We start from the raw sequence: 26,546 nt of genomic DNA, 5'->3' as shown, positions 1-26,546 counted from the left end.
CCACTGATGTTTCTCTCATCAATGTTCTCTCTCTCTCTCCCTCTGTCTCTCTAAAGTCAGTAAAAACATATTTAAAAAATAAAAATAAATGGCTTAAGTTTCGTCAAATGTCCTGAAAACTGCAGATCCAAGAAGCCAGTAACCTCCCAGCACAAGGCTCAAGAGAAAACCCTCAGGGCCCCTAGAAGCACCCCACAGTCAGGGCCCCCACCACACAGCCTTAGGCCAGTGGAGCATGCGCGGTGCGGCCCTGTGCCGCGGGGCCAGCAAGCATGCGCAAAGTAGCCGTGTGCAGAGCGGTAGTCCAGAACTTGTCACTGGCAAGACTGGCCCTTGAGCATGCGCACTGGGGGGAGGGTGGGTGACTGCGGAGGCGGCAGTTGCTAGGCAAAGATGAGCGGTCACAAAGTGGGGAAGCAGACCGTGTTGAGGGCACGGAAGACTGGGGTCCGTTACTGGTTACGGGCGCGGGTACCACCCAGAGCTAGAGATGAGCAGGCAGCAGGTGAGGCGGCGGGGGCTGACACCTGGGCCACGCCCGCGCCCCCCCCCCCCACGCCCACCTGGCAGGGAGCCCCTCCGTCCAGGGCAGCCCTGGTGACGTGCCTTGGTGGGGCCTAAAAATATCAACAGTCTGAAATGGGTGATTTCTGAAACCTAACGCTACCCGGTACTTAAGAGGGAACCGAGTCCAAAGGCCTGGCCATGTTTTTGCAGAGAATTTAACAATTTAATTTTACATTTGTCTGTCTGCTTCTGGCCGTCCCAGCTGTGATCTCACCAAAAATGTGCAAACAAGGAATTCACAAGTTACGAAAAATAAGACAGTATGTCCAACTGTACTTTAAATGGTATATCTCTTATGTGCGTGTTTTTAATTGGCATGTTTATTAATTAGCTTAAGGTCACTTAAAAAATTGGTAACTAATTACTTTGGCACCACAATGGTATTTTTCGTTACCAAGCTACCTCTTGGTAATACTTACTGGAGTTTACGAAGAAAAAATATTCCTATTAATTTCAGCTCTTAATATGGGGCAAGGGTTACGTTTCTAAGAGCCAAGCCTGAAGTCTCGCGGCAGCCTGGAGGGATGTGGGGCAATAATGACCATTTACAGAGTATCTTCACTGTGAAAGGCCCACGGAAGACACCTTACAAAAACTGCCTCCTGTACTCACAACACTAACCCTGCAAGGTGTGTGTGTGTTATTATACCTGTTTTAAGGTGAGGAAGCTGACTCATATGCAAAGTAAACTGCCCAGCAAACAGGTGGAGCAAGACTGGACCCCCAGTGTGCCCCCACATGGGTGTGTGTGTGTGTGTTTTGTGGCCACACTGAAGCGAGCCAGCATTCCTCTCTGTCCCCTGCATTCAGTGTCTCCTTTCTCCCCGGGGTGAGAAACACGTGCTGAGCCCCTGGGTGACTCTCTTCGTGTACGTGGTGCAGCATGTTCGCTTCCCATCATCCTCCAGATCGCAGTGAGTGCTCTCTCTGGAGGAGTCTTCACTCACAGCCCGGTCTTCGGCCTGAGGTTTTTGCACTCATGTGTAACACCATTCTGTTGTCTTGCTCTCCTGTGCAGTCTCACCCTGACTTGCTGTGGACTGTGTTTCTAAGTAGAAGAATGAAAGGAATGCAATACCATGATGACAGAATTTGATAGAGCCAAGCAAGCGGCAACGCTTCCTGATTTAGCATGTTAAAAAATAAGGCACACAATTCTTTTCTGAAACATACACCTGGTTGTAGTCATGGATATGTTTTACCTCAGTTATGTGAGAGTATGAAAACAGCTGGCAAGCTTCACTTCACTGAGGAACTGCCCACTGTATTCACAGCACCTCTTAGCTGCATGGCAATTTTATTCCATGTGAGTTTTCACCAAAAAAGCATCTACTAAATGTAAGATGCTCTGGTATGACAGAGAAAGATTGGCCTGCAGTCTAACTTAGAGTGAAACAGAATTTGTTGAGGCATGCACACCCTTTATAGCAGCGGTCGCCAACCTTTCGGACCTTGTGGACCACCAGTGGTCTGCGGACCACCAGTTGGTGACTGCTGCTTTATAGGTCATAATGAATTTATCTGCATTGCAATTAATCCGTAGAGACTAATGAACAGCTATTTCTATGTCTTTACCATAATGAGGAGACGGTTCTGCTCCCATTCAGCAGACAAGGGGTCAAGCATCCTTTCCTGGGACACTCGGTCTAGGCGGCTTTCCAGGTGGAGTATGAAAGCCTCGGTTTTCTTCTAAACGGTATGTTACATAATGTCCCGTCTATATGGCCTTGTTCCTACTTTTCAGGGTCATTCATCTAAACGAGAGAATTTAGCAGTCGTTGCAGTTGCTCTACAAGATCACATTTTACATGATCTTCAACTGCGGAATCTTTCGGTGGCCGATCATTCCAAGACAAAGGTACCGAAAAGAGAGAACACATCAAAGTCTCTGAAAAGAAACACGAAAGCTGTAACAGATACAGGACTTCCGAAGACTACACAAGGCCCCAAAGAGGAAGACCCAGAAAAAGAGTATGTTCTTGATCCAAAGCCGCCTCCATTAACTTTAGGTAAGCTGACCTCATCATTCCTGTTTGGCTTATTCAAGCTAAAGAATTTGGCTGAGGCTAATAGTAAAATTTTCTCTGGTACAGAAATGTGTGACCTTATAGAAAGATGTGTATGTGCTAAAGTTTGAAAGCAATGATGGGGACAACTAAATAAAGTAAATAGCATTAGTAATGACAGTAGAATAAGCAAAACCGTGAAATGACACATCGCTCATCCATGCCGACGGAAATAAGGAATGGTGTGGCCAATGGGAAGCCAAGACTCTTTCTGCCGTAGAGTGACACCCAGAAGCCCAGGAGTGGGGCTAGAACTGAAACGGCGCCATTTGGCAAGCAGCACAGTGATGACACCATCGGTGGGGAAAATCATGCTGCAACACACACAGTCCCACACACACACATTCATTGCAAGGGCACAACCATAGCTTTACAGGGGTAACATGGGGCAAACTGCACTTTACCCCGATAGACACCCCCATTGGTGCCCCTGGTGGCACTAGGAGGGTGCGGCATCCCTGCTGTGGTAGCCTCACCAAAGCGCATGTGCGAATTTAACCTGAGGAAACATCAGACAAACCCAAGTAGAAGGACACTCGACACGGTTCCTGGACAGCACTCTTCCCAGGTGTAAGAAAAGCAGCTAAAGATGGAGGCCCTGCCCAGGCTGCGGGAGACTCATGTGTAACATCACTCTGTTGTTGCAGAGGAGACACGGCCACTGAGTGGAGCCGGGGTAGAACAGAGGGCCGAGTGAGACAGAAACAGAAGGGCAAGTTGGGTCAACACTCTTTCCTGGTTTGACCCTTGCATGCAGGCTATGAAACGTTAACTATGGGGAAGCTGCTGAAAGACACATGAGGACTCTGTTTTACCTTTTGCAAGTCTGAAATTATTTTAAACTGAAAGTGAGAAAGAAATTTAAAAATGATGCTGGGAGTAGAAAATAGGTGTGTCTGGGGCACTGTGTCCCCGCGCACATGTGACGGGCACCACGTAGAGGGGACCCACTGCCATAGCGATACCCCGAGCACCTTCCTGTTTCGCTCTAAACTATAAACAGCGCTGGCTGTGTTCCAGACGAGGACACTTCTCAGTGTCATTAAGGTGTGAGTGAGCCCCACATCATAAACTGTTAACTCACACTGCATTGTTTTCACTTTAGCGCAGAAGCTGGGCCTGTTTGAGCCTCCCCCGTTGCCACTCTCCTCAGATGAGTGGGAGCAAGTGAAGCAGAGGTCCATCTCGCAGGGGGACTCCTCGCAGCCCTGCCCGATCTGCAGGGAGGAGTTCCAGCTCTGGCCCCAGGTGGGTAGCAGAGGGCCAGGTGAGCAGCCTGGGCCCCTCGCGGGAGGCGCTGAACTGGGGCTTAAGGCGCTGAGATTATATACCCCGTGCACTTTAATAGGAAGCATTAGGTACAAAAAACACACACACACAAAAACCCAGGTTCTTTCTTCCTGTGACACTCAGATACTTACATTTTCTTGTCCATTTACTAAAGTTACATGTGTGAGGAAGAGCTAAACACTCTAGTTAGCAGTTCTGTTCACTGACTGGACAGTAATTCTCAAGCACGAAGACTGTGCCAGAAAGCCCTGTGCCACCGCGCGAGAGCTGAACATTCGTGACACCGACAGGAGCATCTGTCCCCAAGTGGAAAGCATGAAAGCTAGAAGGCATTTTTAAGCTGTTTTGTGAATCCTATATAATAAAAGGCTAGTATGCAAATCAACCGAACAGCAGAACGACCGGTTGCTATGATGCGCACTGACCACCAGGGGGCAGACGCTCAATGCTGGAGCTGCCCCTGGTGGTCAATGTGCTCCCACAGGAGGAGTGCCATTCAGCCAGAAGCCCTGAGCTGGGCTCATGGCTGGTGAGTGCAGCAGTGGTGGCAGGAGCCTCTCCCACCTCATGGCAATGCTAAGGATGTCCGACTGATGGCTTAGGCCCTGCTCCCCTCGCCTAAGCCATCAATCGGAAATCCCTTAAGGGCTCCTGGACTGCAAGAGGGTGCAGGCCAGGCTGAAGGACACACCCCCCCTCCCAGTGCACTATTTCGTGCACTGGGCCTCTAGTTGAAATATAAAAGAAAAATTAGGCTTGAGTGTCTTGAAATAATTTGTGGAAGATGCTCTAAGTAAAATCTTTCTATCTTTATTCATGAGACTTTGTCACACTATACAGTATATATAATCAACCTCTGTCACAGGGTTTCTTTACGCCGATTCCGTGTGCCTGGTTAACTGTAACCTGCAAGTCAGGGATGCGCCTGCCCTAGAATTTCCATCCCAGTGATCTCCATGCAGGGCCATGCCTCACACGGGCAGGCCCTTGGCATTTGCTGGGAAACGCAGCAGAATCAAGAGCCCGCTTCACTTGCTCCCTGGCACATAACGTCTCAAACTTCATTTGTTTTCATAAGTTTACTGTTAATGAGTTAGTTCACAATAAAATTTTTGGTCTTTACTAATTTGAATTCACCACTAGTTATATTCCAGTTCTTCATCAGGACCTAACGTCTGTGAAACTCAGGTGTTTCAAAAGATTTTAGCCCTTAAGCTACAAGATTACCATCTGGGATAGTGCAGCATTTTAGTATAGAAGAGAGTTAATGAAGCCACAGGTGTCTTGCTGCCTGGCAACCTCTTTCTTTCTTTAATTTTCTTCACCTTTTTAAATCATTTTTTACTTTTAATTACAGTTGACATACAGTATTATATTAGTTTCAGGTGTACACCCCAGAGATTAGACATCACATAACTCACTAAGTGGTCATCTCGGTAAATCTCACACCACCCAACACAGACCTGTTATCAGGATACTATCGATGGCACTCCCTGCTGCACCTTCCACCCGGGACTGTTCTGCCACAACCAGCCTGCACTTCCCCATGCCTCCTTCCTCTCCCAGCCCCGCCCCACCCTGCCCCGCCCTGCCCTGCCCACCCCGCCCAGCTCTCCCTTTTGGAGGACCAGCTACCTTTTTCTTTATTGGGTCTAAGCTTCTGTCTTTTGTCACAACTCAGAATGTCACTATTTGTGGGAATTTGGGTCACAGAAAGGGAACATTTTCTCCCAACCACACTTTCCCTACATTTAAAAACAAAAAGTGATTCATATGTATCCAGCACTTATTACTATTTAGAATGTCAGAATTATATCTCAATAAAACTGTGCTTTTTAAAAATTAAAGAGTGCAATGTAGTTGTACAAAGCCTGAAAAAGGCATTTTTCTTACCTTTCTCTGCTCGCCTCTCCCCTTCCCCCCCCCCCCAAGGATCTGCCCAGGAAATGCATCCACTTCATAATTGTTTCATTTTTAAATAGACACTCTTTTTAATAGCTTAATAACAAACTTCATGTGTGTGTTTGATGTTTAACTTAGCTTTTCTTGTTGAGATTATATACCTGTGCCATACTAAAAACACTAAATATTATGCATATGGAGGTTATTAGTTTGCTTTTTCAATTTTTCAAAGAAACAACAAGCTTTACCTTTTGAGCACTCAGAATTTTTAATTAATGCGTTTATGCTGCTTCTCTGTTACACTAATTGAAACTTCAAACATTTTTTGTCTACCGTGGCAGGTGCTGCTTTCATGTTCCCACGTGTTTCACAGGGTGAGTAGCTGCGCTTGTGCTCACGTGTGCAACGCGTCGCCTGTGGCTTCGGGAGACGGGCCATCTTGCTCACTAATCTCACAGGCCCACTTGTTTTATCTGTAATCATCTTTCACAACTAGAAATGTGACTTTGGGCTACAGTGCAGTTCATCCTGTTTAGAAAGTGGTGAATTTTATGGGACAGAACCCCAGCCAGACGTTTGCATTGGCAGTCCGAGTGTGGGCAGCAGGTCCTGGGCTCACTGCGGTCACCACCCATAGTCGCCTCTCCTGCGCGGGACTTGTTTTCAGAAGGTTTTGATGTATGTGCATGTGTATTCTTGTAAAAGATCATTTGGAACAAGCTACGTGAGGAAGGTGTTCACATCTGTTGAAACTTCTTCATGATCTAAATTGGACGGAGTCTCATAATTACAAGGACAGAACACTGTAATTACATGGGAGTGAAAACGTGGTGCCTGAGTAATTACTTGTCGTTTAAGGGAAATGTTTCCCCGCAGGCATGCCTTCAGGCCTTCGAGAAATTCACAAGTAAGAAGACCTGTCCCCTCTGCAGGAAAAGCCAGTATCAAACCCGAGTGATCCACGACGCAGCCCGGCTCTTCAAAGCCAAGTGTGCAATCCGGTGAGAAGGCCCCATCCAGGGCACCCACAGTGTCAGAAGGTGTTCAGAGGTCACGCCAATGGCTGGTGTTACAGTGAGGGGGGAGGGGGTGCTTCCGCCCAGCCCACACAGGACAGCCACCTGACCACCCCTCTCCAACCCGTGTCCTAGGATCCAAGCTTGCTGGAGGGGACACGTGGTTAGGAAGTGGTACCAGGATCTGAGGAGGACGCTGCCGCCCACAGACGCCAAGTTGAGGAGAAAATTCTTTGAAGAAAAGGTAGGTACATACCCTTAATTCTCCAGAAACTTCCGTTTCTACCTTTTCTTTTAGCCATTTTTTATTTTTACTTTTTTTTTTTTTTTGCTTGTTTAATGGTGTTCCACCAGCTTTGTGGCTTCAGTTTCCTCATCTGTCACATGAAGGAGTGACTTCTACCTTGCAGAGCTATTCTACAGTGTTTACAAAGGCCTAGCACACAGTAGGCGCTTTGAAATATGTATTTACTGTATGTTCCTATGTGCTCAGACACCTCTCTATCATAGCACTTCAGGGGAGGTGGCCGCTCGGACAGGACACTGGCCCAGACCCTCAGGCGGAGCCAGAACCTCGCGGTCACATCCAGGATTACTGTGTATGGGGTTTAGATCCGTTCGCACCTCCCTGCCCTCCATGTGGAGTAATGAGTGACAGTAATTGCTCCGTCCTGTAGAGGGACCCTCTGTCCCTCACTGTCCTGCCCTGAGCATGGTACCTAAGTGGCCCCGTCCTGAGCTTGGGGAGAAAGGTGATGTTGGCACGCAGCCCTGGTTCCTCAGATGCCCAGTCAGCCCGAGGAGCTGGTCCCTGGCTCACGCCGTCCTTTTAGTTAGTCTCAGGGCTGTACAGGCATCCTGCAGGCAGTGGCCGTGCCTTCACTCTACCACAGTGGACAACAGGGTCCTCCTAGTGCCCTTCCTGTCACTCAGGTGGCTGTCCCAGCAATGAGGTACCAGAATATGCACAAGAAAGTCAGACTCTTAGGTTGCTGTGACATTATTATGCCTCAGATTTAATCAAGAAATATACTTGATTTGCCCTCAGCAGCAGGATAACACAAAATGCACTATGTGAGCAAATGACCTAAACTACTGCTTATCTTGATGACAAAGCTGCTGCCAGGGTGGAGAGAGGAATTTCCCTGGCAAGGTTATCAGAGCGCTGGCTGAGATGCCGCTCCCTGTCCCAATATTGGAGGTGCCCCCTCCATGGGTGGGGCTGGCCCTGTGTGGGAAGCCGCAGAGGGAACCCAGAGACCTTGGACAGAGGGGCTGCAGGCACACATTTTTCGACATGTCTGTGAGGGAGTTATATGTCCAAGTCAGCCATGCCCCTTATTTAGGGAAAGGGAACAGGATCCAGGGAAAGGCCATCTCGCTCCCTCAGGCATCCCTGCTCGGCAGGAGGGCGTGGCCAGTGCGGTCCTGGTGAGCCTCTGGATAAACAGCGTGCCGCCTCCTTTCTGGATTGCAGTTCCTTAGAGTTTATCTGCTTTTAAAAAGTCCTTGTCCTCAACCACAATGACGTTTCAGCCCAACCTACAGTCTTCATGCTCACTCCCTGCAGGAAACCTGGTTTCTGGCCAGTTATCATCTTCTCAGCCATGTCTTTCCTCCTTCATCAGGGACTGGTCATCTCATGTTGTCATTCATTCTCAGGTCACACCTGTTTCCATCCTTCCGACTCCCCTCCAGGCTTTGCTCCATTCCGTTTTCTCTGAGTTACTTTGTAATTCCAGAGTATGATAGCGTTGGCTCTCCAATCAGAAATTACTCGTTTTCTGTTACAGAATTTTACAGATTTGATAGTCATTTTACCTTATGAGTATAAATACTGTTTCATCTGCACACACTTAAACTTTTTTTTTTATTTTTGTTTGTTTTTTTTTGTTTTGTTTTTTTTAAATGCTCATATGTTTTATTTTTTTTTACATTTTTTTAATTGTTTGAAGTATTAAAAATAGTAGTACATATGTCTCTTTTTTTTCCCCCATTGACCTCCCCCCACCCTCCCCTTCCCCACAGTACATGCCTTTACCTGCCCCCCCCCCCAGTGTCTTTTATCCATTGGTTATGCTTATATGCATGCGTACAAGTCCTTCGGTTGATCTCTTACAGCCCCCCTCCCCCCAAAACCTCCTCTGCCTTCCCACTGTAGTTTGACAGTCTGTTCAATGCTTCTTTGCTTCTGTATCTATTTTTCCCCCTTTTCTTTCCTTTAAAAAATCTTGCCTCTGCAGACTAGAAATAGACATATAATAACAAAAAATGTTTGAGTCCCAATTTCAATGTCCAACAGTTCTGATTCCCCGTTTCAATGTCAAACAGTTCCTTATGTGTACATGTCAGCAATGATATCTGGATGGTGGGCACATGGTGGCAATGCAGGTCCAACCCTCTCACACACTTAAACTTTTAAAAATATAGGCTACACTTTGCTTACACATAAAGCAGTGTCATGAGACTCAACTGATTGTACATCTGCACACACACATACACACACAACTGAGATCTTTCTTCCCCAAAAGTATTATTTAGTGAGGTCAGTTTGTTGCACACAGAGCATTTTATTACGGCCTTTGCATTCTGTATATTTTGTGCTTCTTATGTTTAATGAGTTCTAGAATCCCTGCCACCTCTGCTCATTTCCTGTCTTCCCTGCAATCTCTTCACACCTCCCCCAGCTCCCTCATCCCCTGTGGCCTTTAATGTGTGAACCTGTAAACCAAACCCTCACCTTAAATCAGTGGTCGTCAAACTGCGGCTCGCGAGCCACATGCGGCTCTTTGGCCCCTGAGTGTGGCTCTTCCACAAAATACTACGGCCTGGACGAGTCTATTTTGAAGAAGTGGAGTTAGAAGAAGTTTAAGTTTAAAAAATTTGGCTCTCAAAGGAAATTTCAATCGTTGTACTGTTGATGTTTGGCTCTGATGACTAATGAGTTTGCCGACCACTGCCTTAGATGGATGAAGTAATCAAATGCCAGAAACTGTGTTAGCGGCAGGTGTGCACTCCTGCCTCCCTCCTAGCTGCCTCATATATTTAAACACCTGTGCCAGCAGACTCAGAGGCTGTGCTTCAGGCGATAGGCCACTTCTTCGTCATTTCTGAGTGAGTCGTGCAATTTCATGATTTTTCCTACATTTTCCAACTTGATGGAATTCACTTTGTGAGCTATAGGCATGGACTAGGAAATAAAAATCTAAAATTTTAACCTACAATTTTAAAATGCCAGTATGTTTTAATGGAATCTCAAAGATTATTGAACTATGCTAGTCAATGTCACATTACCCAGGATGCTAAAGATGCATCCAAACTATCTGACTATTACACAAATGATAGTTTGAGAACTTAGGTCAATAAATTAAGTTACTGTAAATTACAGGGTGAAGGACTGTTGAGGAATAGGATACTTCCACAGTCTCAAAAGTATCAACCACAGATCACTTACAATTTACAAATAGAATGAGAAGTCTTTACATTGGAAAGGTCTAGTGGACATCTCCTAAACCCAACGAACATGATTACCAATAATTGGGCAAATTGACACCTAATGTGGCAGGTGCGTGGGGACAAAACATCACCTGTGCACTTTCATGCCAAAAGTGCTTAACCCGACCCAGTCATGAGAAAACATGTAATCAGGTAAATTCCAAATGAGGACTGTTCTGCAAACAACTGGCTGTGACTATAAACATCAGTGCCATAAAGACAAATAAAAAAAACACTGTGGAATATTCTAGAATAAAATGCCTGGGACTACAAAACAGTTATAAAACAATAAGATGGCATTAGTAAGTCCTTACCTATTAATGGTTACTCTAAATGTAAATAGGTTAATTTCTCCAATCAAAGGGCATAGAATGACTCAATGGGTAAAAACACAGGATTCAACCAGAGGCTCACTTCAGCTTCAAGGACACACATAGGCTCAAAGTGAAATGGTGGAAAAAATATTCCTTACAAATGACAGCAGTCTTGCATATTCTAGCAGACAAAATAGACTTTAACTCAAAAGCTGTAACAAGAGACAAAGATCATTATATAATGATAAAGGGGTCAATTCATCAAGTGGATATAACAAAAATTAACTCAAAATGGATTAAAGACTTAAGACCTGAAACCATAAAGTTCCTAGAAGAAAATATTAAGAAAAGTCTCCTTGACATTGGTCTTGGCAACGATTTTTTGGATGTAACATGAAAAGCAAAAGCAAAAATAAATAAATGGGACTACATCAAACTAAAAAGCTTCTGTACCGCAAGGAAACAACCAAGATGAAAAGGCAATCTACAGAAGGGGATAAAATATTTGCAAATCATGTATCTGATAAGAGATTAATATCTAAAATATATAAGGAACTCATATAACTTAATAGTTTTTTAAAATCCACATCTGATTACTGGCAAAAAAAAAAAAAAAATGGGCAGAGGATCTGAACAAACATTTTTCCAAAGAGGACATCCAGATGGCCAACAAGTATATGAAAAGGTGCTCAACATCACTAGTCATCAGGGAAACGCAAACCAAAACCACAGTGAGAAACAACCTCCCACCCGTTAGGATGGCTGTTATCAAAAGACAAGAGATAACAAGTGCTGGCAAAGACACAGAGAAAAGGGAACCCGGTGACCTGGTGGTGGGAATATAATTGGTGCAATCTCAATGGAAACAGTATGGATGTTCCTTAAAAATTAAAAATACAACTACCATATGACCCAGCAATCCCACTTCTGGGTACTTATCCAAAGGATATGAAATCAGGATCACAATGAGATATCTGCACCCCTTCATTGAAGTATTATTCACAATAGCTAAGACATGGAAACAACTTAAGGGTCCATCCACAAATGAATGATAAAGAAGATGAGGTAGATAGGTAGGTAGGTAGGTAAGCAGGCAGGCAGGCAGGCAGACAGACAGATGATAGAGTATTACTCAGCCATGAGAAAGAAAGAAATCCTACCATTTGCAAAAACACGGATGGACCTTGAGGATATTATGCTAAGTGAAGTAAATCAGACAAATATTATACAGTGCCACTTATATGTAAAATCTAAAACAGTCAAACTCAGAACCAGAGAGTAGAATGGGAGCTACCAGAGAATTGAGAGATATTGGTCAGAGTATACACACTCCCAATTATAAGATGAACAAGTTCTGCAGATCTGATGTACAGTATGGTGACTATCGTTAACAAAGCTGTATTATATGCTTCAAAGTTGCTAAGACAGTAAATCTTAAGTGCTCTCACCACAGAAAATTATGTGAGATGTTGGAAGTATTAGCTAACCCACTGTGGTAATAATTTCACAACATATAAGTACATCAAACCATCACTTTGTATGCCTCAAACTTACCCAGTGTTATGTGTCAATTAAAATCTAAAAATCACAGACTGAGATATCCTATATAATAAAATCCTAATATGCAAATTGACCAAATGGCAGAATGACCTGCAGTATGACCAGTTGCTATGATGTGCACTGACCACCAGGGGGCAGACGCTCAATGCAGGAGCTGCCCCCTGATGGTCAGTGCACTCCCACAGGGGAGCGCTGCTCAGCCAGAAGCCAGGCTCACAGCTGGCGAGCGCAGCAGTGGTGGCAGGAGCCTCTCCCGCCTCTGCTGCAGGCAGGCAGTAAGGCGCAAGTGGTTCTGGACTGTGAAAGCCTTGGACTGCAAGAGGGATGTCTGACTGCCAACTTAGGCCCGATCCCTAAGCTGGCAGGTGGACATATCCAAAGGGGTCCCAGACTGCAAGAGGGCACAGGCCGGGCTATGAGACCCACCCCTGCCCCAGTGCATGAATTTCATGCACCAGGCCTCTAGTTTAAAATAAAACTATGACTCTTGGTCTGGGTTTCTCAATATTCACCCCCATTTTCCAGAACTGACACATGTACTAAAGTCCAGCTTCAGAAGAACCAGTGTCTGCAGGTATTCCTGGGAATACACCCATTTAAAAATAAAGAAATTCCACAGCTAAAACTAACTGACTTTGCTGAGGTTCCTGGGGTGGGAGACTAGCTCTGTGACCCAGGCAGTGACATTCCTGCAGAGGCCTGCCTTTCAGCTCGGCTCTGACACAGGCCTCATCTGTCACCCTCCCACAACCTACACGTGCACAGAGCCACTAGAGATTTAATGTCCAATTTTAGAAACTAGAGATTTTACAAAGCACACTGTGCAGTAACCACAGCTTCGGATATGCTGAATTCTCAGTCACCTGCAGAGCAGCCGGTCTTTGATCTGGGGTGACATGTGCACCCCTAGCCACATTCCTAAGCTCGAGCTCCATTCTGACAACTGGTGAATGTTAAATTCATGCAAGTTAAAACTGCACATTACTAGGAGAAATAAATCATATGTTACATCCTCCAGTCGACAGTGGTAAATATCGGCTCCACGGCTTCACCAGCCAATGAACCAGATGGGGCACAGTTCTCCTTCCCCTACCAGCAGCCCATGCAGTGCTGTACCCACTGTCTCCAGGCTGCTGGGATTAACACATGACACACCATCAGAATCATCTCATATAAGGAAGACTAATTTAACACCAGAAAAGTAGGACTATTTGGCTACACGGAAGGAGATTTCTTTACACTGAAGACATTTAGCTATATAAAAACACTCCATTGAAGTTATTTTTTTCCTTCACCCTGGAAGTGGGTGAAAACTTCTTTGCTGTACTTGGGAACCAATGATTGAGACCAACAATAAGTTACCGTCAGGGAAAAAGGAAGTCTAATCAATAGAAAAGAGAGGCAACAGTGGGGTGTTTTTAGGCACAGTAAATTAGGAAGTGCTTATTTCCTTTAAAGTTCCAAGAGAGGGAGAAGACAGATATGTTTTTAACACTCTAGATGAGCTGGACCATTCTATTTTTATAAGTCAGTCTGTCTTCCTTGTGAGAGCTGTGGCAGTGCACTTCCATTCCTGTACTTCAGGGGGATTCATGAAGTCTCTTCCTACTTAGTTTTCATGCATCTATTGCAGTGGTTCTCAACCTTCCTAATGCCGCAACCTTTTAATACAGTTCCCCATGTTGTGGTGACCCCCAACCATAAAATTATTTTCATTGCTACTTCATAACTGTAATTTTGCTACTGTTATGAATCGTAATGTAAATATCTGTGTTTTCCGATGGTCTTAGGCGACCCTGCTAGCAGTTCTCAACCTGTGGGTTGCGACCTCCAGGTTGAGAACCGCTGCTGTAGAGCCTAAGACCATCGGAAAATACAGATATTTACATTACGATTCATAACAGTAGCAAAATTACAGTTATGAAGTAGCAACGAAAGTAATTTTATGGTTGGGGGTCACCACAACATGGGGAACTGTATTAAAGGGTCGTGGCATTAGAAAGGTTGAGAACCACTGATCTATTGGGTGTTACTGGGTAAAATACAGAGGCCGTCTTTCTACAAATACTAATGCCTCCACACACTGAGAATTCCTCTGCACAGAGTTGCCTTGCTTTAAGATGTCACTGGCACATTCCTAACAAGACTACACTCGAGCAAAGTGATGCCATGTTGCCTGTAGGTTCTTTCAGACAGACAGTGTCCTGAGTAAGAACCAGCAGATCAGATGCTGAGCTCTGCCCCGTGAGCAAGTGTCCAGAACTGACCTTGAGTCAGCAGTGCTTTGTTGGGGCGGGTGCAGAGCTGTGAGGACAACATGGCTGTCCTGGTGCATCGTGAGCTCAGATCAAAGCCACCTGCAGAGGTCCTGAGTCCATGGCTGCCACCGGCCCACAGGGAGGCCAAGTACTGCCCAGAATGCAGTGGCTGCTGGTTGAAAACCTTTGATCCTTATCTGGAAGTTCTGCTAGCATATGTCATATAATTGAGGCATGGCCTTTTATGACTGCAATTAAAACTTTTCAAATGCACTATATCATCTCCACCCAAGCTAAAAGTCCTGACCATTGTGTAAAAAGTTAGTGATTTGTCAGACACTGGTTGACTTTAGGGGCTGCTTGCTCCAGCACCCTCCCGCGTGAGATTTATCCTACTTTTTTCATTTACATCTCACCAAACAGCATAATGGTCTGAAAGTTTGTTTAGTCCTTTGAGTTCCTTTATCACATAGAGATGGCAAACATTCTGTTGCTAACTTGAAGTGGCTCCAAGCAGCAAGACTGTGAGGATATTAAACCAGTAAAAGCTTATCAACTGATTCATTGATATGCTGTAAATTCCAGGCTTTTCATTTTGCTTTTGAGGGTGGCCCTAAGTCAACACATTAGTAAGCAATTTGCTGACATCAAGATGGATCACTCTGAGAGGCCTCCTGGGCAGTCAGAGTTCACCTGGGTACTGTTGTGAGCATACTTTTTTTAATGGTTCGCCGGTACATTACTTGTAAATAACCAGAAATTGCTTTACATATCAATAACCTGAACTCTTAATTACTTATCAAATATCTGAAATATGAGATTTAGAAGGAAAAAAATATTAAGACAATCATTCTTATTAAAATTGAAAATTTTATGTATTTTGTCTATTTCTGAATAATTAATAGTAAGCATTTGTTTAAAAACTAGCACTCATGTCTTTTTTTTTTTTTCCTTTGCTAATTCTTGCTCTTCACTTACTAAGGGCTTCTGACCCATGTAACTAGAGGGAGTTAGTAAAGGAAGGTGGACACTGAGCACGTGAGAATTTGACATTTAAGAAATATTTCATAAAAGCTACACTTAGGACAGGCTTGAATGGGCCACAATAGGTAGTCAATAAATATATGTTGATTTAACATCTTAAAATATTTCCCTTGTGAACTTTCAAATACTTGAAACTATGAAAATAAAGACAGTCATACCAGTTCACATTCAGAAATTTGCTTTAAATATACACTGAAGGATTTCAGTACATTTATTAACAAGCTAATGTCAATGTTATGGTTATTAGCTAAACACTGATCTTTTATGCAATCTTGAAACTGACAGTAACTTTAAAATCATTGCACACAGACGTTGTTGTTTTTTAACCCCAGAAAGAAAACTGTCAGTCATCCCATCAGAATATGTGCACGGGGCATGTGTGTCCTTATTTCTAACTGTTGCAAACTTAAAGTCAAATTTTTACTGAATGCTAAGGGCCTCGCCAAGATGAATGAGGTGATTCCCCGAACCTAAGGAACTCACTGGAGCAGTGAGTACACACAGGAACGAGATAACAGCATCCAGCTCTGATGGGGGCAAAGGAAGGGTCCAGAGGTACTCAAGAGAGTTGAGAGCAGGGACGCACAGGCATGGAGTCATGGAAACAAGTGAGGGAGGGAGGTTGGCCAGTCCTGAAGATTCACGTAGGAAAGCAGGGAGGGGTGTGGGCACGAGGTCCACGGACCCTCAGCCTCCAGAGGGTATGCAAAGAAGAAGTTGGATGTGGGGAGGGTGATGCCAATGGCAATGTGGGCATCAGGTGCACATCCTGCCGCACAGCCACCCTTCCCTGGGCACATGCCTGCTTGCCCCTCCCGCCTCCTGATTCTTGGTGCTCCCACCCCGCCTTCCTGCTACGTGGGAGCCCTGTCACTAAAGGAAAAGGTCCTGGTCACATGGTCCCGGGCTAGCACTACATGGTGAAGCTAAAATTATTTATTTTTAATGTATTTTTTTATTTCAGAGAGAAAGGGAGAGGGAGAGAGAAACATCAATGATGAGAATCATTGATCTGCTGCCTCCTGCACACCCCACACTGGGGATTGAGCCCGCAACCGTGCCTTGACCAGGAATCAAACCGTAACCTCCTAGTTCATAGGTCAATATTCAACCACTGAGCCTTGCTGGCCAGGCTAGTAGTCTTTAGCCACCATTACATGTAAAGGAAATTATTATTTTTCTCAATGAAAAGCATATAATTGAGGATTAAATGACAATTTTTTATTGATTTCAGAGAGGAAGGGAGAGGGAGAGGGAGATAGAAATATCAATGATGAGAGAGAATCATTGATTGGCTGCCTCCTGCACACCCCCTACTTGGGATCAAGCCCGCAACCCCAGGCATGTGCCCTCCACCGGAATCGAACCCAGGACCCTCAGTCCACAGGCCAACACTCCATCCACTGAGCCAAACCAGCTAGGGCTAAATGAACGTTTTTAATTCCTTGTTAGCAAGTGTGAAAGTGATACTGTTTGTTATAAAAGCTGAGTGGACATGAACATGTAAATTAAATCTAGTAGACAGCCTCCAGCGAGGACACCTGCTGGGCCTGCACTTCGCCGACTTTGGTCCTGAGTGAGGAATAGGCATGGAGGTGAGGCGTTTTCCAGGTGGAGGGGGACATCAGATGTGTGAGGGACAGAGGCCAGCATGGCCAGGCCAGGGAAGGACAGACTAGGCAGGGGTGGGCAAACTTTTTGACTCGAGGGCCACAATGGGTTCTTAAACTGGACCGGAGGGCCGGAACAAAAGCATGGATGGAGTGTTTGTGTGAACTAATATAAATTCAAAGTACAGGAGCGGAGGGGAGAGCAAGAGAACCGGATAGAACAGCCGGATCCGGCCCGCGGGCCGTAGTTTGCCCACGGCTGGTCTAGAGGGATGAGGCAAGGCCGGCCTGGCGAGGTCCAGTCCGGCCCTGGGAGTGGCTGCTGAGACCAGAGGAGAGTGGAGGACACAGCGTGTGTCCAGAGAGGGGAAGTGACTAGTTGTGACAGAAGCTGCGAGAAGCTGAACCGCGTGAACCCGGGGGCTGGACTGCTGAACGCTGCAGCAGGTTCTCCCTGCACTGTGGGAGGTGACAGAGCCCCCACATCCAGGGCAGGTGGTGCCAGTGTGCATGGAGGGGCAGGGCGCCGGTGGAGAGCAGCAGGTTTCTACCTGGTCCCTCAGGGTTTGGCTGAGAGAACGCAGGGGACACCATACTCGGTGAAAGCCACCCTGTTCAGAGCCTGGAGGAAAATGCCACTAAGGGCACTAAATGTGGAACTTCCTTCTGTGGCAGCCTCACTATGTCACGTTGTCACATGGTTTTTATTTGCAGCATCTACCGTGTGTCCGTTTTTTCCAGCGTCATCATTTTCAGTTTGAGTGGCTACAGGGAAGGGACGTACCCAAGAATGAACATGAGAGGATTCCATCCATAATCAGAATTCAGAAGAAAAACAGGACATGGGGACAGTAGCTGTAGCTGGAAGCAGAAGGGCTAAGAATTTTCCAGATCAGAAGGCAATACAACAAACACAGATTTAAGTAGCCCAAGGAACTCCAGTACAGTTTAGAGGACAAGGAGGAGAAGGGAGAGGGGGGAGGAACTCCAGTACAGTTTAGAGGAAAAGAAGGAAGGAAGGAAGGAAGGAAGGAAGGAAGGAAGGAAGGAAGGAAGGAAGGAAGGAAGGAAGGGGAGGGAGAGGGGATAACATTGGCGACGGCGATGGATTGTCCAGAAGCTGCATAACACTGAAGGCAGAATCCTCGAAGCAGGAGAGCAAAGGGCAGGCAACGCTCCCAGGAGCAACCGCAACAGCAGAAGCCAGAACACCAAGCAGGACATCACGGGTCCTGACAGAGACGGGACAGCAGTCTAGAACTGCACACGTACAAATGAAAATCCAGTCAGGCGGAGGCACCAGAAAAGCAGTTTCAGACAAAAGCTGGGAGAGTGCCACCAAAATGCCTTCATCAAAGGCATCTGTAAGGGAGCCTTTCATGAGGAAGAGAATGGCACCAGACTCCAAGATGCAGAGTACAGTGCAGGGAACATGGCAAAATGTGGGTAAACCCAACAGACACTGACTCAATGCAAGAATGACAGTGTCTTACAGGGTTAAAGGCATGACAGTGACCTAACTCAGGAGAAGATCATTGTATGAGGACAAAAATCCTGAATGCATCTCTAGGGTAACAGCTGAAAGAACACACAGTTCTAACCTTCAAAGCAGTAAAGAGACAAAACTGAGACAGCAAAACTGTCCACTGGGAAGAAGAGCAGAGATAGAGACCAAGCCATGGTGGGACAACCAGGGGACAGGACAGGGCGGACCCAGTCAATGGCATTACAGGCTGGACTGAATGTGCCCATGAAAAATAAACGCAGCTATGAAAGAAAGATGCACAAAAGCATAGGAACAGAGTGTGTGACTGTATGTACTCACCAAGTGAACTCAACAAAAAGCGCTGTGGTGTGGTCCCAGACAGATCTTAGAGCCAAGGCATTAGAGCTCACAGCGTAGAACACTGCCCCCTGCAGCTGGGACACACATTCCTTCAGTGCCAACAGAGCACTTCTAAAAACTGACCATAAAATTCTTCATCATAGTTTAAGCCCATGGTCGGCAAACTGCGGCTCGCAAGCCACATGCAGCTCTTTGGCCCCTTGAGTGTGGCTCGTCCACAAAATACCACGGCCTGGGCGAGTCTATTTTGAAGAAGTGGCGTTAGAAGAAGTTTAAGTTTAAAAAATTTGGCTCTCAAAAGAAATTTCAATTGTTGTACTGTTGATATTTGGCTCTGTTGACTAATGAGTTTGCCAACCACTGGTTTAATCCATTTAAGTGCACAAAGCATGCTCTCTGTCTGACAAAGTGTACTTAAGATAGAAATAATTTTTTAAGAACTAAAAATATTTCAGATGTTTACAAATTAGGAATAACCTAGCCAAAAAAAGATATTGCAATGGGAATTAGAAAATATTTTGGTTTTGTCTTTTTTATCAGTGCAGCGGTCTCTTTTTCCTGCACTGACCACGCCACGAGTTCACAGGGAGCGGGTTCCGCAGTCCCGGCTCCTTTCCACTGGTCCTCACAGGAGCCTCTCTGTGCGGAGCAGCTGGGCCCAGTGCAGCCAGGTCCCCTCTCCTGCCTCCTTGTCTTCCTGGTCATGTCCCTTCCCATGTGGGCGGAGCAGCTGGGCCCAGTGCAGCCGGGTCCCCTCTCCTGCCTCCTTGTCTTCCTGGTCATGTCCCTTCCCATTTGGGCGGAGCAGCTGGGCCCAGTGCAGCCAGGTCCCCTCTCCTGCCTCCTTGTCTTCCTGGTCATGTCCCTTCCCATGTGGGCGGAGCAGCTGGGCCCAGTGCAGCCGGGTCCCCTCTCCTGCCTCCTTGTCTTCCTGGTCATGTCCCTTCCCATTTGGGCGGAGCAGCTGGGCCCAGTGCAGCCAGGTCCCCTCTCCTGCCTCCTTGTCTTCCTGGTCATGTCCCTTCCCATGTGGGCGGAGCAGCTGGGCCCAGTGCAGCCAGGTCACGTTCCTCCATGCGCTCAGGAAGCTGTCTCGCTCTTCATGCTTAACATGCTCAATGCCTACACTCATTCTCTTGCAAGAATCTCACCCTTACCTTGTTTGTCCACCACGATGCCCGCCGCGTGCTGGGTGGCACCAGGCTCCGCTGGTTTTGCCAGGGAACCCTGTGGGGCACTCCTTTGCGCAGTGCCATCCCCTCCCTGTCCACGACAGCACCTTTCTTGTGGATTCACATTATGTGGCCAAAGGAGCAACTCCCCGTTCCCTAAAAGGCCAGAGAACACATGGTGGGGCTCTCCTTCCTCCCGTTGTTATTAATTTGGTGAATTATTGGAAGATGGCAGTTTCGGCTGAAAAGCTAGAAAATACTCTGATGTAAAAGCAAAACACATGAGGGTTTTTGGCCTGAGACTACAGCAGTGGCTGCTTCTAAGGTGTCTGACACGGCAGACCTCGCTGATTCGCCTGCTTTTCTGCTCCTTCACGGATTAGCGTTCAGACCCTTCTCACCTGCACAGAAAACTGACAAGGACGTTTTCCAGCCACCAGGGCCGGAGAGAGCTGATGCAGCGACGTGAAAGCCCCTAAAGTCAGGTCCGAGTAAGTGCCACCGAGTCCCCGTGAGGCTCCCCACTCAGAAGGCCCGCGGGTGTCAGGAGCCCGTGTCCACCGCGGTGTTTCCGAGCAGAACCCGCTGGTGTGGGAGGACGCGGGTGCCTCCATCACACACGTGGTAACAGGAGCACCCACCTAAGAACACGCGCTCACACCTGCGCTCTTGGAGACCCGTGAACGGTGGCGCGACCATGAGGACTTGAGGGGGACTGTGCGCCGGCACCGCGCCCCAGGACTGCGGCTGCGCAGGAAGGAGCGCTCCTGGGCACAGACGCACGGGCGCCCTTGGGAGGGCGCACCTTAGGGACCGGGCACCGCCTCGTGTCCAGGGACCTGCTCAGGGGAGCCGGTGCCGGTGCCTGCATGCTGGGATCAGGGACCGCGGACTGAGCCGGAGGCGGGAATGTGACCACTCGCACCCACCTCGCCTGGGCCGCCCTTACCGTCCTAGCCCCATGCAGCCTGAGGTGCCTGACCTCTGACCTGACGTCCTCCCACATGATTGCAGTGGCTGCCTCGGCCGTCGTAGGGCACACCATAGAGCAAGGAGGCGCCCCGCGTGGCCGGGAGTGTGGGGCCTGGCCGCTCCCTGGCAGCGCGGTCCAGACACCCAGCGTGCGGGTCCGTGTCCGGTGGGGCGCGTACAGGAAGCAGCCATGTGCCACCGTGTGTAAAAGGACAGCGATACAATCACGTGCAGCGCGTACCGTGACCCGCGCTGCTGTCTGTGCCTGCTGTACTCCCACCCTGCAGCGTGCACTCGCTCTCTACAATCAAGTTTGCTGTCAACAGCAGCCGTGTTACCTGCAGGGCCCTGACGGCCTCCTGGCGGCATCACTGCTCTCTGATTTAATCTCCTGCGGTTTTGTAGCCCCGCTGTGCACTGGGCTGGACCCTTCACACAAGGACAAAATGGAACAGCACATTCCCAACCATCCCGTTGTTCAGCGGCATGTGACTACATTGGAAGGTGCGAAGTCCAACACCGTGGAATGTATGTCCCCATATCACACAGGTCTAAACATCTGGGTGGTTCTGCTGGGCTTAGTTCATTCATCAGCCCAGTTCCCTGAGACACAGGTTAACCAGGAGTCAGGCACCCCTATTGCTGGAAGGAGCAGCCCCTAATTCAATGACTGAAAACGGAAGCTTCTGGCCGGAGTGCAGCGGGGCACACTAGTCCTCCATCCTTCTGCGCTGCTATCACCTGGGCCTTGGAGCCCTGTGTGTTCTCCCAACACCCCACTTCCACTTGGAAGAGCCATGTGGCCCCATCTGGCATGGGGGACCGGAAATGTGGTGCCTGAATGAGACGCCAACTTCTGTGGGCAGCTCAGTGCTGGGGGAGGACAAGGAAGAGACCAACGTGTTGGCCACCTGGCACCACCCTCCACACCACAGATTATTCCTCTGCGGCTGAGATCAGCCTTCAGAGACCTGACAGAGGAGCCACTGCTGCCGGGGCCTGCAGCTCCGAACGCGTGGCCATGAGCCCCGTGGCTCTCATGGAGGGAGGCCCCTCTGAGTTCAGATGGACTGAAAATGCACAGTCCACATGGGATTTCAGAGCCAGGCCAGGAAAAAGAATGTAAAATATTTCTTTAATAGATTATTCGATTGATACATTTTGAAATGACAATATTTTGGATATGTTGGGTTAAATAAAATATATCATTAAAATTAATTTCAACTTTTAAAATCCAGCCCCTAGAAGTTTTAAGATTCCAGATGTAGCTCAGGTTACATTTCTGTTGGGCAGTGCCCACCTAGAGTAGCTAGAAAGTTCTTAAAACAATTATACTAAGAAGTTTTTTCCCTCAGTATATCATACACCACTTTGAGATGATTGGGAGACAAAAATAAAGAATCAAATACAATCCTACCCCCCCAAGCCCTGTGCCACATCCATGTACAGCCAGGGTTCAGGATCTGAAGAAGGGGTCACACACAAATGAAAACACTAGACAAGAAATATGAATTTAGAAGGCATGGGGGCCAGGTGGAAATTTCCCTCTAGTGGAGAAGCTCACTGAAAACTCCTCCGTCCATCAGCTTTTATTCACTTGAATACACATTTGCCCTTTAGGAATGCATATAGGCATATCAAAGGTAAAGTTTGGTAAACAGTAAAAGGATTATCAGGTTAGGGCCGTGGTCGGCAAACTGTGGCTCGCAAGCCACATGCGGCTCTTTGGCCCCTTGAGTGTGGCTCTTCTACAAAATACCATGGCCTGGGCGAGTCTATGTTGAAGAAGTGGCGTTAGAAGAAGTTTAAGTTTAAAAAATTTGGCTCTCAAAAGAAATTTCAATTGTTGTACTGTTGATATTTGGCTCTGTTGACTAATGAGTTTGCCAACCACTGGGTTAGGGAATTGCCTTCAGCCATTGAGCCCACAGCAGGGCAATATTATGCTGATTTTCAGCCCTGCTGAAAAAGTCCATTGGCCTTCCAATGGGTCTTTTTGCATTTATTTAGCCTCTGGCACCCTGAGCCTCCCCGCCTTGTGCCCCGCTCTTCCCATTATTTCTTCATAAGACATGCTCAGCAGCGAGTCCGTCCTCCGCCCCTGAAACTCCAGGCCGGCACAGCTGAACTGAAGCCATGACCCTGCTCCTCCTGCACAGCTGCCTGAGACTGGCCTTCATCACCTCATCATCGCCTCCTGAAAAACCCTGCAGGACTTGCGGGAAAATGGGCAAACCACCTGCAACATGTACACCTGTAACCAAAACACCAACAAAAACAATCACTGTGTTCATTTAAAACCCTACTAGAGTTGAAGACATTAAATTCCTAATAAACCAATAACTATAGGACTTCACCTTTTGAAAAAGGAGTTGATGGCATCTTGATGGAAGGGTGTCTTTAGAAGGGTGGATGGTTCCTAATTCTGGAGATTAAAATTCACAGAGATGCCCAGGCCAGGTAGCACAGCTAGTTAGAGCATCGTCCCAAAACGCAAGATTGCAGGTTTGATCCCCAGTCAAGGCACAGACAAGAATGAACCAATGGATGGATAAATAAGTGACAACAAGTCAATGTTTCTCTCTCCTCTCTCCTTTCTCTCTCTCTCTCTCTCTCTCTCTCTCTCTCTCTCTCTCTCTCAAAAGAATCAATTTTTAAAAATTCAGAGCCCTGGGCTGTGTTGCTCAGTAGTTGAAGCATCCACCCAAGGACCGAAGGGACCTGGGTTTGATTCCCAGTCAAGGGCATGTACCTGGGTTGCAGGTTTGCTCTCTGCCCCCTCCTATCCCCCTGTCAGGGCTTGTTCAGGAGGCAACCAGTCGGTGTGTCTCTCTCAAGTCAACATTTCTCTCTCTCTCCCTCTCCCTTTCTCCCTTCTACTCTCTCTAAATATCAATGGAAAAAATATCCTCAGGTGAGGACTAACAACAACAACAAAAATTCACAGAGCCCAGCCGGTGTTGCTCAGTGGTTGGGGGTCGAACTATGAACCAGGAGATCACGGTTTGATTCCTGGTCAGGGCACATGCCCGGGTTTTGAGTTCAATCCCCAGTGGGGGTGGGAAGGGTGTGCAGGAGGCAGCCGACCAATGATTCTCTTTCATCATTGATGTTTCTATCTCTCTCTCCCTCTCCCTTCCTCTCTGAAATAAATAAAAATATTTTTTTTAAAAAATCACAGAGATCAGGGAGAATCACATAGTGATTGGGGTGCATGACCGAACAGAGTCCCAAGGACACTGAAGGATGTCAGGTTATGCTACTTTCCATTGGCAACTATTACCCTGGTATGGCACATAACGGAGCCTACCAAGGGCAGTCACCCCTGAGTCCATTACCCACACTATCCAGAAACATTCCACTCTTACTAATCACACAGCAGCAAATTCACACTGTAGCCAGGCCTGCAATTGGTTTGCTTCATGCTTGCAATTCCGGTTTGTGCCAGCAGGAGGAGATAGCGTGCTGTGCCACAACCAGCCAATAACACCCAGTTAAATACTTGGTCACAAGGTGGCGGAGCTTCTCTAAATCTTTTTGTGTGGAAATGATAGTACCTTAAAGAAAGAACTGCGCGTGGGGAGCACTAGAGACTGCACCTCTGCACACTACCGTCAAACAAACTGCTTAAACGTTTGAGATGAAATGTAAAATGCCACCCACGTTTGTGCTCTGTGGCAAAGGGGCAAGCAGACATCCATGAATCGATTCCATCGGCTGTTAAGAAATTTGTAAGGTCCTTACACAATGGGGGTTTTCAGACTATTCTTTTAGAGTTTGGTGAGAAAAGCAAACTGAATGGCTAGTTTTAACAGAGAGGAAGGGAGAGGGAAAGAGAGACAGAAACATCAATGATGAGAGAGAATCATTGATCGGCTGCCTCCTGCACGCCCCACACTGGGGATCAAGCCCGCAACCTGGGCATGTGCCCTGACTGGAATTGAACCTGGGACCCTTCAGTCTGCAGTCCAACACTCTACCCACTGAGCCAAACCAGCTAGAGCTTGATTTCCTTTTCTATGGCCACGCGAAAATGATCATTCATAATCAGTGACCACAGTGGGAAGATGGCCAGCAGAGACCAAGAACCAGCACTGGTTCCACTGCCCGTGGTCGCAGCAGGAAATCGGGGCACTGTGCTGTGACCGTCCTCCCTAAATCACAGTAAACGGTGCCACCGGTGATAGGCGACTAACCTCGTAAAAGCCCAGCTGCTTTCTCCTGTCAATTTTTGGTTTCAGTATATTCCTTGCTGACAACCATCAAGGCTAATAGCCAGGGGGTCTTTTTGGTAACCTCTAGGCCTGAATTACCTGGACAAGGAGTTAGACAGTCAGACAGCCAGATGTCCATTTCCCCAAAGGCAGAGGCCTGAGGGGAGCTGGTGACAAGGGTGGCTGACTCCCTGCCACCGCCACTGAGTCATGTTCAGCAGCTGACGCTCCCTGTTTCCAGTTCACAGAGATCAGCCGGCGCATGCTCTGCTCCTACCACACAGACATAGATGAGCTCTTTGCTGAAATCGACCACTGCCTGGCCGTCAACCGCAGCGTCCTGCAGCAGCTGGATGGGCAGTGTGGCCACAGGCTCACGGACGATGACTGGCAGGAGATCCAGGCACAGGTAGGCCCTCCACAGGGAAGTAGCAACCTTGGAGGGAGGCCTAGGGACCTTGACCTTCACAGACACACACACACACCTGCTCTGGGTGACTGCCAGGCCCTTCCATCTGAAGTTCTGCTTTGATGATGCCAACTTGTGAACAGAGGAAACACCAAAGGGAACAGACTGCCCGGGTGCTGCCGTTTTCAGCGCTCCCTGTGCTCTCCCTGGGGCTGCAGGGACCGTGGGAGAAAGGGCCACTGAGAATCCAAAGGAGGAAAAACTTACTTGAATGTCATAAAAATAAGAACATTTATAATGATGTTTAATAGCTACATAGAATTGTTTTCTGAAAAAGACCATTCTATTGCTTAATTAAAAGTAAATCTGTATTATCAATGCTCAGTATTTTATAAAGGATTTTGTTTCTAAATGTCTTACCAGAGGCGGGTCCGACCCCCTTTCATTTTCACAGGAATAACAGGATGTGTTTAGTATTATTTTAACACAGGACGAGACTCATTCATTTGAGAAGATCCCTGTCTCTCAGGACCTTGGTCTCCCCTAATACGGATGAGCCGAGACCCTGAGAGGCACTCCCTCTGTGTTGCAGGCCCTGCAGCGGGAGGCCTCCGAGTGCTCCATCTGCCTGGCGCCGCTGGCGGGGAGCAGCGGCCAGCGCCCCCGGGAGACCGTGCTCCTGTCCTGCTCCCACGTGTTTCACCACATGTGCCTGCTAGCCCTGGAGCAGTTCTCCTGGGGAGACAGTTCGCCCTTCCACGCCTGCCCCCTCTGCCGTGCTTGCTACCAGAAGAAAATTCTTCCAAGTTGA

At 47.4% G+C, this 26,546-nt stretch overlaps 1 protein-coding gene across 1 annotated transcript; it reads left to right on the top strand.

Annotated features, from left to right (window-relative positions):
* Positions 1–490: 490 nt before the first annotated feature.
* On the top strand, positions 491–26,546 carry RNF32 (ring finger protein 32; the record flags this gene model as incomplete). The annotated part of the gene is made up of 8 exons (XM_080665142.1): positions 491–505; positions 2,312–2,576; positions 3,739–3,881; positions 6,167–6,199; positions 6,702–6,826; positions 6,977–7,085; positions 25,568–25,735; positions 26,328–26,546. 8 exons carry the CDS (start codon positions 491–493, stop codon positions 26,544–26,546), a joined length of 1,077 nt encoding a protein of 358 aa, XP_080521268.1.

The sequence above is a fragment of the Plecotus auritus genome, assembly GCF_963455305.1.
Source record: "Plecotus auritus genome assembly, chromosome: 4".
Lineage (NCBI taxonomy): Eukaryota > Metazoa > Chordata > Mammalia > Chiroptera > Vespertilionidae > Plecotus > Plecotus auritus.
This window is presented reverse-complemented; position numbering and strand designations above follow the sequence as displayed.